This window comes from Chiroxiphia lanceolata, chromosome 23 (assembly GCF_009829145.1).
Source record: "Chiroxiphia lanceolata isolate bChiLan1 chromosome 23, bChiLan1.pri, whole genome shotgun sequence".
In the NCBI taxonomy this organism is placed as follows: domain Eukaryota; kingdom Metazoa; phylum Chordata; class Aves; order Passeriformes; family Pipridae; genus Chiroxiphia; species Chiroxiphia lanceolata.
This window is the reverse complement of record NC_045659.1, coordinates 6,785,702-6,798,405: the sequence shown is the minus strand read 5'-3', so window position 1 is coordinate 6,798,405 and position 12,704 is coordinate 6,785,702. Positions and strand designations below refer to the sequence as shown.

Sequence of the window (12,704 nt, the reverse complement as noted above, 5' to 3'; positions counted from 1 at the left end):
TCTGGGCAAGAAAATGATTTTCCCCCTCTGTTTCTTCTTACCTAAATCTATCAAAATTCTTCAGTAATTTAGACAAATCCATTGGGACAAAAAGCAAAAAAACCACCAAACCCACGCTCATTATTATTGTATGGAATATGCTTGAGTTGAATGAAAGGCTAAACACTGAAATTCCCAAAATGCTGTGTTTAAAACACACCTCTGAAATTTATCTTGAAAAATTAATAAAATCCCAGAATGATTTGGGCTGGAAGGGATCTTAGAGCTCATCCCATTTCAGCCCCTGCCATGGGAAGGAACACCTTCCATAGACCAGGTTGTTCCAAGCCTTGTCTAGCCTGGCCTTGAGAACAGATTCACTATATTTCACTTTGAACTCAGACAAGTTAAAATATCTTTGATGCCTTCCCTGACAGTCAGCTTTTTGTTTCTAGAATGTTCTGCATGTAAAATTTGATTTAATCAATTATTCAGGCTTATAAGTCAATGGAGTAGAGATTCTTGCACAGGGTTTTTTTGTAATCTGATGGTGAAACTCACTATTAGACAAATTATTTCCAGTAAATTGCTCTCACCCTCCCCGAGTACTGTGGCATTTCAGACTTGTGCAAACATTTTATTTTGAGATAAGAGTGCTGATGCCACTATCCAAGAACAATAGAAGATGATTATGGATCTCAGAGACCATCTAATCTAATTCCTGTATAAACAGGCTATAGGCCTTTTTTAAATTAAATGCCATTTCAAGGCCAATAGATACGGTTGAACTAAAGCACAGTTCTGGAAAGAAAAGGGGAAAAAAGACATGGACGGATAAAAATGTGCAAACAACACACTCCAGGCAAGTGCCAAAATCCTGCCCCACCACCTTTGCCTCTCACTGTGCCTGTCATGAGCCTGTCAGGGCTCCGTGGAAAGAAAAAATGTCCAAAGACAACCAAATTTTGATGCATTTTAATGGCAGAGGAAAGACTTTGCAGCTCCTAGCTGTCTTCAACACAACTGGCAAGAGGGAAATGTTTTATCCCATTCCATCTCACATAGGAAAAAGGAGCATAAAAGCCATCAAATACCTGAGGGGTTCCAAGTTCTTTGTAAATGAGCCTTGCTGTGGTAAGTCTGGATTAGGTTTAGGTGCAAACCTGTAAATGCACTTCAAGCAGTAGCTGCCTTTTCCCAAGTGGATTATTGTGTGTTAAACACACGGTGAGTGGAGCGTGTCCCACCCTGGCTTGGTTGAAGGCAGCTGGAGTTTCACCACCTGAGTATTACTGGATTCAGGTAATCCCATGTCAGAGCTGATGCATAGCTGTAATTAGACACTTCCAAAGACCTCTGAGCAAGAAACTGGGGAGAAAAGAAATCCTTTCTCCCCACTCAGCTCTCCTTGGATAAGGCACTGGAGATCTCTGGGTGTAATCCTTGCCACCACTCCAAAAAAGGGATATTCAGAAATCATCTTCACATTGTCACAAAGAGACATTATTTGGGTGTCCAAAACTGGAGCAGGGGAGGTGACAGAAAATAGTGCCCTGGGTCTGGCACATTCACCCAGTGACAAGTGGCATTTACACTCTCACCGTAGCAAGGTGCTACAAGTAGTTTACACAGAGCTTTCTGTGCAGGAAAGTCTGATGACTCCCCTTTCTCCAGGTTTTGTTAGAATAGAAAAAACAAGCCCAAAAAAGTCCCTGTCTAACACTCTGAAGTGAGACTCTCTGAAAGAGAAACAACCACCACAGCGGTTTGATTTATATATTTAATTTTTAATTAAAAAATAAAGGTTATCTTAATACATCTCTTGCAGCCTTTGGGCAAAATGCACCCTTACCAAGACTTTATGAAACATGATGCACATCTATTCTTGGCACACATCTTAAACAAACACCAACTTTCTGCAGCAACTTCTGAAATTCATCATCCTGCCTAAACCCTGAAAACATTGAAAAGTTCATTAAAAAAAAAAAAAAAAAAAAAAAACCTACAAAAATTAGAAGTGGGCCCAAAGCAAAAATCCCAGATCCAAGCATCCCAAAGCTTTTGGAGCAGACTGAAATCCAAACCCTCATCTCATTCCAAGTTTAATCCTGGATCACTGCAAATTCAGACACAGCACCCAAACAACCCAGAAAGATGCAATTGGAATCCTGACCCGGGAGAGGATCTCCCTTTGGAAGCTTTGAGCTCACCCTGGGCCAAAGCAAACCTGGGGGGCTGAGCCCCTTCCTAGAGTTGTTTGAAGTCGGGCCCATCCCTGACAGAAATCAGTGCTGGTTACAGGAGGAAATGGTGCCGTTGGAGCTCCCGTTCCTTGTCTGCCGCTGGTCTGAGACCAGGCCAAGCTCTTTGTTCTTTTGCACAACTCCAGGGCAAGGATAAAGCCAAGAGAACACTCTGAGCCCTCCAACCCAGCCACACCACACACCTCTGCCTCCCACCTTCTTCTGGACCTCTCCAGGAGCTGTCTTGGGGTTCCAGATGTGCTTTCCCTGGAATCATGTTCAGGCCCCCATCCCAAAGCTTCCTCACCAGAGGGACAGGTTGGCACCACTCCCACGGGATGTCTTTGTTCCACCTGGCCCACGATGGTTGATTCCCAAAGGCACAAAGTGACCAATCTTTAGACTTATGCACAAGGTCTACATATATATATATTTATATATATATGTACACACACACCATTACATACATATTTAAATATACATATACATATATATATATTTGGTTTGGGTTTTTCTCTTTTATCTCTTTTTTGCTTTTCTTTTTCCCTCCTTTCTTTCCCTTTTAACTTAGTGGTGTAGTCTCCTCTGAGGAGGACTCTGGTATATGTTCTGGAGACTTCTGTGTCTCCAATGAGGCTTCTTTTGGCTTCTCCTCTGTCAGTTTAGGCTCCTCAGGGGCTTGAGATCCCTCTGGCTCCTGACTCTGGGCCTGGCTGTTCATTTTCTCCTCTGCTTCAATCTCCTCCGAGGTGGGAATGGAGTTTTTCTTGGGGCGGCCTTTGGGCTTCGTTGGAGCTTCCTGGCCCCCCTTCAGCACCTGGAGCAAAGAGATGAACCATCAGGATCAACTTGAACTCCATCCTGTTCCTGTGTCTAATTCCCTCTCCCTTTACACCATCACTGCAGCAGCAAGACTTCCAGCCAAAGATCTGTATCCAAGCTAATCCCAAATTGGTTTGAAGTAGCAGTAACTGTCACATACATTCCAAGGAACAGCCTAGAACTGCATGTCCTCTCCCAGATCAGAATTCACAAACACCTCCACTGGAGAATGTCACAGCATTGTGGTTCCCAACCAGGACTTATTGCATGGGTCTCCTTTCTAAAAAGGTTTTAACTGGGAAAGGGCCACGAAGTTGAGAATAAGTGAAAGAGGAGAAAAGAAGAGATGAAAGGCAGGAATTAGCGATATCAGCTCTCCAAACTGCACTGTTTTCTGCAGAGCAACACAACCTTTTTGTCTGTGTGCAGAACCAATCCCAAAGCACTGAGATCACAGGAGTGCCAAAAATGCAGAGGGAGATATTTTGGTTCTTCTCTCTGTTCTACTCTCATTTCTTTCATCCCTTTGCTTTGTATCCTTCCTCCTGCCTGTGGTCCCCCCTTGCCCACCACACATGCTGCAGTATGAACACGTTAAAAAAAGAGACCATCTCTAGGAAAAACGATCAATAATAAAACCAAACTTGGTATAAATAGACTCAAATTACTGACAGGATGCTCAGCTTTCAAATCTGTTCTTTTGCAACTAGTTTTTAAGGACCGTGGGGACATGACAAGGAATCACTCACCATTTTCTTCCACTTCATCCTACGGTTCTGGTACCATGTCTTCACCTGGAGCTGAGTCAGCCCCAAGGACTGGGCTAAGTCGAGCCTGGGAGACAAAACAGACACTGAAATGAGTTTACAGAGGACAAGAAGAGCTCAGATGCCAGGTACAGTCAATCCAACACTGTAAGAGCATTCAACAGTGTCCTCTGATCTGTTGTTTTGAGAACAGTCCCACAAAAGCAGTAAATACCATGAATTTAGGATGTAAAGATAGAGGCTGCTATGGAAGAAATGGGAATATTTAGGTGTTTTGAGACTCTCTGTTCCCTTTTCTCCTCCTAGAAGTCACAGGGTTTGCCTGCCCTCTTGGAAACACAGACCTGCTGCACTCCAACCACTGGCACTCCGTGTTTGCCCATGACTTAGGGACATCACATCCCTGAAAAACAGGCCTCTGCTGTTTGAAGCAAATACGTAGGAAGAGACACCAGCATCAGTCTGCCTTTGAAAGTGCTACTCTTTGTATCATATTTCTTCTTCACTACCTACATAAATAATAATCCTTTCCCATTTCTAATGGAACAGGGGTACATCTTAATCTATTCATTTCATCAGCACTCTGCCATTGTAGGCAATTTGGGCTTATAAGGGAATTCATTATTTGTGTGTTTTGCTTCAGGGTCTGAGTGGCAGACAACCCGTAATCCTCATTCATCCTCCACAAATTTCTAACCCAGGCAAGTTCATGTGAAGCCATTCATTATTTCTATATTAAACCCCAGGATATGAGGCAAATGCAGCTCAGGGTAACTCCTGATCCTTCCCCACAGGTGACAGCACATGAATGTGGCAGTTTTGTAATGGAATTGCACAAGGGATGGGGTTGGAAATCCTCAGCAATGCCAGGAAAGTGCCCCACAGAGTCACATGAGTCCTGCAGGTGGGACAGCTCCAACTCAGAGCCACATTCCAAAGTGTTCTGGATTCTGTGACTTCTTGGCAAATATCTGCTCGCCTTTGGATGGGGGAGCACATTTGTCAAGGCTGAGTTTTTCATAATAAAACTGTTGTTTCAGTTGGGCTCCTGGGGCAACGAGACTTGTATTTGCAAGCACCCACATCCCCCACACCACCTCCCTGGGCTCCAACTCACTCTCATGGATTCCTGCTTCTCCCCCGCTTTGGAATCACTCTGGACCTGCAGGTTTATTATGCCACCACATAATGTCTGTACCCCATTGATTTAAGATGCCATTGCTGATATTTAAGAGCAGAATCTGGCAGTTGTTTCCCTGTCACACCACACTCCCTCACTACCAATAAACCAGGTGCTCCAGGTGCTCTCTCAGGGGTACAACCTTCTCTCCAGGCCAAAAACTGCAGGAGTGAACATGGATCGCAATCCACTGTTTTGCCATCACGTTTCCAGCCAGGAGCTGACAGAGAGAAGCACAGCTTGGCCAACTCTTGGTGACTTAGTTCACATGTCCTGTAACTCTTTGACTACCTGCAAGCAGGGTGCCACCTCTTGCCACACACCTCTGTCACCAGCACTGCCTGGAAACCCAAGGAAACAAACACAGGGGACGTGGTGCATGGACAGGAATTGCTTGTCAGCCCCAAACGTGTACAAAGCCAAGGAACAGTCACATGATAATGTTAATTAACAGCCTGAAGGGCTTCAGCAAGTGTCAACCACCTTGTGAAATGAAGCTGTGAGGAGTCAGTGCATTAGGAACTCTGCTGTGAGACAGGGTGGCCATGGCCAGGAAATCTGGTCTTGCTGTGACCCTTGGCTTTGGTGACAGGCAGCAGAGAATGCCATCTTCAGTTTAAATTTAAATCCAGGGCTGGGGTACCTTTCAAACCCTCTCTAGGTTTACAAACTTCATAGGAATTGGATGGGTCTTTTTCCTGTACCTTCTCTAGGTTTACAAACTTTGTAGAAATTGGATGGGTCTTTTCCCTATAACTAAAATTTGAAGAGTAGAATTGAAAGGCTTTAAAAAAGCTAAAGCCTCTCTTAGTTTGGTTTGCCCATGTGGTGCCAAGTAGTCCCTAAGAACTCACCTTTTCCTTCAAATGACAAGGAACTTGCCTGTGCCTTTGCAGGCAGAAGTCAACTCCAGGCAACCCTGGCTCTGTTTTCTAAGCTGATGGACAGGACACACCACCTTCCCACTGAATTGCTACCCAAGGTGCTGGATGGAGCCAGATCAGCAGCCAGCTGGAGATCCAACCCCTCAGGTGCCATGGACACACACCATCCCCCACTAGAGCTCAGAGCAAGACAGGCTTCGTCTTTTTTCAAGTGTGCAGCAGGAGTGGGAAAGACAGAGAGCTCTTGCTCTGTACCTCTGAGCCTGGAGACCTGCTCCAATCACATACACCACAGCTGGCATTTCCACTGATGTGCTCTATTCCTGCTACCTTTGATCCCAGGAGAAGTTAGCCTTGAACTTGAATCTGGCCACCCAGCAGCCAGTCTCTAACATGCAGCTGCCCTGGGTCTGAGCTGGTCCAGGAGGCTCCTGATTGCAGAGGGCTGAATTCCTGCCAGGTCCATCCCCATGAGGATGTTGTGAGTGTTCCTCAGCCCTGCCCACCCAGGGCTGGCAGTGGGGAGGGGTTTGATCTGGATCTCAAGTCCCAGCAGAGCTGTAAGTTAAACTGAGTGCTGTCCACCTTTGAATGATTTGGGGAAATCTGCATCATGAAAGGTAGGACAGGAAGGAATGAGGTTGTATTACTTCAATCTTCATCAAAAACTCACCAGCTCCAAAGTTTTGTTTTCCTTTGGTGCCATCCCCCTGTGCTCTGAAGTGCCAGAGCTGCAGGAGCATTTGGCCAACACTCTGAGCACAGGGTGGGATTGTTGGGGTGTCTGGGCAGGGCCAGGAGTTGGACTGATTATCCTTGAGGGTCCCTTCCAACACAGCCCATTTTGTGATTTTATGGTCTGCCCATATGGTATGCGGAGACCTCTCTGTGGAGCCAGAAGGCAGCACATCCGCAGGGAGTGTTCAGTGTGGGGACAGCTGAGCAGGGCTGGAGCAGCCCTTCTTTTCATCCTTGATCCTGCTGTGAGCCACTGACCTACCTGTCAGGGGTAGAGAGATACTTCTGCTTCTGGAATTTCTTCTCCAGGCCCATGAGCTGGATCTCGGTGAAGATGGTCCTACTGCGGCGCGGCTTCTTGATCCTGGGCGTGGGCTGCTCTGCCTCCGACTCGCTGCTGCCCTGGGCCTCGCTGGCCACGGGCTCCGAGCCCCCAGGGCCTGGGCAGGGCTGGGCTGGCAGCACCCGGGAGCTGGTGGCAGCGGGGAGCAGGGGGGGGACCACGGAGGGCTGCCTGGTGATGACGGAGATGAGGGGATATGCCCGCAGGGGGGAACCTGGCAGGGAGGGAAGCAGAGGGGGAGAAAGGTCACTTCAGTGGCAACGTGTTCAAGTGGTGGGAGCACTTGGGGACAGGAGGGAGACAGGAATAGCTGTCCTGGCTCTGTCATTCGCTTGTTAAATCACAGGATCACAGAACATGCTGAGTTGGAAGGGTCCCACCACGATCATGGAGTCCAACCCTCAGCCCTGCATGGGACCATCCCCAAATGACCACAAGCAACTCAGTTCCCCTCTCTGGCCTGTTCCTTCCCACATGGACGAATTCCTATGTCACCTGTTCTAGGTCACTCTGCTTTGGCAAGGGGGTTGGACTGGATGATCTCCAGAGGTCCCTTCCAACCTCCCCTACTCTGTGATTCTCCCAAGTTGCACAGCTTTCCTTGGGCGGGGGGGTCTTGCTAGGTCAGCCCAGGGAAGGAAGGATTGCCTTTCCACTGACTAGTTTTTCTCTTTGTAGGGGCTGTTATAACACACCCCAATGAAGTCACGTCTAATTACCACAAGAGATGAAACTTCAAGCAAATGTTGAAATCTGTCCCCATTCAGTTCCCAACTTTGCTTCCCTGTGGACACCAGGACAGGGTTCACTTGAGACAGTCACCTCATCTCCCCTTCCAGCCAAGAGACAACACAGTTTAAGTCACAGCTCATTCCCTGCATCACATGAATCACACTTGCAGCCTCCATTGTCCACACTGACCATATAGGAAGATGAGGATGAATAGGTCCCAAAAGTTCTTCACTGACTCTTGACTCCACAACTTGCACCAACTAGTTGATACCATCCCCATAAATGAACCAGTTCTGCTCCAATCCTTTCAGGTCAGGGCCGTTCTGGGATGACAAATCCAAATCCCAAGCTCTAGAGGAAGTTCTGATTCATATCAGGCCTTCTGATTTACAGCTGTGGCCGATTCCTGCTCAGCCTTAGCCCCAGGAAATCAAATGTTCCTTTAAAATCTGGGCAGGGAAATAGGGCCACATACGGGAAACAAACACTCACTGTCAGATCCACAACTTTGCAACCAACCTGCAGAGTCTTGGGCAAGGCACTTTCTTGCGCTCATTTGCCAAATGGAAATGATCCTCCTCACCTACTTCACTGGTGGTAAAACATGGATTAAAGTTTAATGTACATAAAGTATTTGGAGATCTTTAGATAAATGGTGCTGTGGAAAGGAACGTGTTACACCAGCAGGCCTGATTGGGAAACCCTCACTAATGAAAATAATGATCTACAGACCTCATGAGTCTGTTGTGGTGAGTAGCTCCTCACTGTGGAAGAGAGGAGTTCCCAGCCTGGCCTGCTGGTGACCTGTATTCCTTACTCTCCTCCCGGAGTAAAGGGCTGTGATCCCAGAAACCAGGTCCCAGGAAAGCTGTGGTGCTCAGGAGACATCAAAGAATCCCACAGAGTGTTGGTCATTGCTTCTCTCCACAACCATGACAAGTTGTGCAAAATCCAGGCACTTACAAAGCAAGTTTGGGAAACTATTGCCAAAGCACTGTGAATCCCAACAGACTGGGATGTGAGCACGACCATGACTACAGACTGGGGTTTAGACAGACTGCAACTTAAATCATCCTTTCTCCTCCACATCTCTGCAATGCCAAAACTCAAAATATTTCCATTGAATTGAAAGTCTTCCGTTTAAACCACCAAGGAAGTACTTGAGAGATGAGATCAGAATTGCCCAGCCAACATTTAGCTTGTGTAAAGCTTTACCTACCTTTTCTTTCTGTGTATTTGTGCTGATCTACAGCATCACTGAGGGACCTGGCAGAAACTCTGCCTTGATTTACAACCTCTGTGGCTGTTCAAAGACCGTAAATAAGGACAGAGCACGCTGTCCTTTGTTTTACACTACTAATCCCGTGCTCTCTGATACTTCTGCACCCTCTGACACCAGCCAGTTACACAAAGGTAAACCAGAGCCTGCTCCCATATCCTGTGTCCTCTTCGTCAGCACCCACTGACACCTGGGATAACGAAAATATGCCGACCCACCAATGGAACAGACCATTTCCTCTCTTTCAGCCAAATATGCCAAAAAGAACCAGCCCCTCTTCCCTTCTTGAAGGGCTCCTCCATTGCCAGAGTGCCCTGCAGGAACCCTGAAGCCACCTTCACCACGATGTTCCTGGGGGAGCCGTGAGCTGTGTTGGCGTCTTCAGCTGGTGCTCAGCCCTGCACCGCTGCTCCTGTTCACAGAGGATCTAAGAGAAGAGGCTTCACAGATCTCAGTTCCACCCTGCTCTGAGTAAGGAGACTGAAAACTGATGCCCTACGTTACTCCCTGAAGGAGTGGATCCAGCCTTACTACACTCCCTTATCCTGCTGTTATGGGGTCCTGGTTCAAACTTGCCCATCACAGAGCTCCTGCTCCTCTACAAGTTTATCCTCCAAGCTGTATCCCATAGCCTGTCCCATTCCTCTCCTTGCTCTTGGGTGGCTTTTGGCACTGGTTAATTGATACTTCTACCCTTGTAGCCCCGTATATTTCCAGCAGGGCTCTCCATAAAACACAAAATTACTGAGGAGTAAAAATCACCAGAGCTCAGAAAGCCCTGTAAGGGTCCAAGTGACTGAAACCTCTGGACAAAAGGATTTTTACAAGGAACTTTCTTCAAGGGAGGTCAGCAAAAGCTATTTGATATCAGAGCAACCAGGGATATTTGCTTTCCTGTAAGCCGTGGCAGCAGCACATGGGACTGCTTGGAGTGAGGGGAGGATAGTTACAGTAGTCCCAGAGCTTATGCTCTACCTTAACCAAAGAGAAAAGTCTCTTCAGCCTGTTTTTCTAATAACCAGTAGGATGAGGATGAAAAGAACTGCCTTGCTCCTTGCCTGCTCAGCAGCAAGGACTTGGCTGTTTTTGCAGGGTCCGACAGTGCTCGGTTATTAGAGCAGCAGATGACACTGCACTTGTTCAGATCCGTGTTTTCAAGTGTTGAGCACCTGAATGAGGGGATTCGTTTTCCCAAACGTTCAGCAGCAGCTGTGCCCTGGCCCAAGGCTCAGAAAGGCTCAGCACAGGCTTATTTTTGGTGCCCACGTCAGGACACAAATTTATTTACAGCCCTTCTGAAACTGCTGTGTGACTCGTGCGCGAGTTGTGGTTTGTAACTGCTGAGCTGCTTCGAGCTCCAGGTGGGGAACAGATCTGGGAGGCTGTTGACACCAAGTGTCATGTATATGTTCATCATCCATGTCCCTAAGAGAAGCCTTTGCTTATGGTTTGACACCAACAGTTGTGACAGAGCTCTTAGAAACCATCATAAATAATGAAATCGCCTGCTGATGTAGAGCCCAGCTTATCCAAGCTCAGTGTTCTACCCTCAGCCTGAGGAGGACACAGTGTGGTTGGGGCGTGGAGTAAGGATGATATCTAGAGAAACATAGGGCTTCAAGGCTGCAGATGTTTTCAGGGGGGAAGCTCCAGCTCAGAAAGGGGGCAATGCTTTAGCAGCCAACTCTCCTTGCAGACAGAGCAAACCAGAGCTCCCTGACCCCTGCTTTGCACTAGCCAGCTTTTAGATCCCAAAGAAAAAAAGCCCAGGTTTAGTGTCCTGCTCTGGATCTAGTTATCCCACAGTTCAGAGGCCGCTGAAGTTGAGCCAGCCCACTGTCTCCATGAACATGACTCCCCTTAAACCGTCCATACAGTTCTCACCCTGGTTGAGCCATGCCTTCCAAACACTGTGAAATCTGAGCTGGATCTAAACTTCACATCCCCCAGAGTTCAAAGGTATTTCAAGACTGACATGGTATTATAAGAATGGAATAATTCCCTAATCTTCAACAAATTAAATGCTGGCAAGGAGCTATTGTCTGCTCAGCACTGTTGGGACATGCTCTGTCTCCCAGGGTGGGATGAATGGAAGTGAAGGGTTCTTTCCTTTTCATCCCTGCCTTTCCCAGCAGTTCCAGCTGTTGTTTCAATGTGTACTCACCCTCACTGTTGTCTGAGCACCTTTTCCAGGCCTGCTCCATTAGTCTTTTGCACATGAAAACCAAAAAGCTTCCCACAAAAGCCAGAAAGTGAGGAATTTGCTACCCTAGGAACACACTTCCTGTGGGTTACTGTTTCCATCAAAAACAACCAAGAGACCCCCAGTGCAACACCGAATCCAACAGTAGTTTAGGACTCAGGAGGTCTCAGTGCTCTTCACAGGGACAGGGGCTTCATTCAGAAAAGTCCCAGTTTTATCTATTGGAATAGTCTTAATCACCCCAAAGCCTGGGGTGGTCTTGGGCTCACTTTGCTGCTAAATGCTTGGGAAGCATTAATGTAATCCACACTTCACATCGCTCACAACTGAGGCAGTGCTGCCTCAACAACAGAATTTTTCCCGGAGTTCTTTTTTTAAGGATTTGAATAACCTCAGTTCCAAGTGGCACGAAAGCTCTTGTCCATTCCATAAAGTCAACATCTGGCCAGTCTGCTGCTTGAACCAACCAAGAGCTAAAAACAAAAAGGACATCGGATCTGCAGAGTGTTTTTTACTATCTGAAAACATTTTACTGTTTAAATTGATCTCTGTTGGCAGCCCTGGGCAGTGAATAATAGATCTAACTAAGCACTGACACACCACCTTGAAATGAATTGACTCACTCAAACCACACAGGTCTGGGAGAACCCTGGACTCCTGTTTCCTAATTATATGTAAAATATTTGTCCTATAAATATATTGGGATTTAATATATCCAAAGATTTTTTTCTCACTTGTTTTGCTCTTCAGCAGCAACATCCACAAGGTGCTAGACCAGATGACCAACCTGAAGCCATCTCTACTCACCTGCTTTCTTTAAATTCCTTCTCACCACTAGATATGACACAGTGTGTATCACCACCACTACATCAAATCACCTTGCAAAAGTTTTAATTAAAAATAAGTACTTCAAACAAATCTTCTCCCCTTCTTTTTCCCTCCCTCCTCCTCCTCCTCCCTGGCTTAATTTCAACCCCAGCAGACACAGACTAAAGGGAAGGGAAAAGGGAAAGCACTAATTAGTTGCACTGTTTGACTGCCGGCAATGGCAGAACAGTTTTCCTCCCAGGCAAACTCAACTAATGCTGTTTTGGAAAGAAAGAAAGCAAAAGGAAGGAAAGATTTATGGATCAGCTCCTCTTGGCAGGTCAACCCTGCTCGGAGGCAGAATGAAATCTCAGTCAGAATGGGCTGCACTGAAAGGCAAATAATAAAAGAAAATGAACTTACGACTCAGGAAGGTCTATAAATCCATCATCTCCTGAGTGTCAAACAAAAGGAAATCAAGAAGGAGTTGAGTTCATTTAGCAAAGAGCTGCATTTTACTGAAGGAGCAGGCAGCCTCCTGACAGGGAGGAGCAAGCCCTGAGTGAAGCAAAGAAAGCAAAGGAAGCAAGGAAATGTTGAGAATTAGTTGAACCACACACAGTTTCTTTAGTGGGGAGGGTGTTACATCTCCTTTTTCCACCACAGAGCCCCAAAGGCTTGGATTTGCCAGCCATGCCACTCTCATGGATCTTGGCTGGATTTTACC

At 46.7% G+C, this 12,704-nt stretch overlaps 1 protein-coding gene across 1 annotated transcript in view; it reads right to left on the bottom strand.

Moving 5' to 3' along the window:
• Nucleotides 1-1,745: 1,745 nt before the first annotated feature.
• The window catches only part of BARX2 (BARX homeobox 2), a 33,740-nt gene continuing 22,781 nt past the window's right edge, over nucleotides 1,746-12,704 (bottom strand). The window contains exons 2-4 of the mRNA XM_032709695.1: nucleotides 6,876-7,170; nucleotides 3,794-3,878; nucleotides 1,746-3,039 (exon numbers count right to left, since the gene is read on the bottom strand). Coding sequence (XP_032565586.1) covers nucleotides 2,785-3,039; nucleotides 3,794-3,878; nucleotides 6,876-7,170 — 635 coding nt within the window. The 3' untranslated portion in view covers nucleotides 1,746-2,784. The remainder of the gene's footprint in view (nucleotides 3,040-3,793; nucleotides 3,879-6,875; nucleotides 7,171-12,704) is intronic.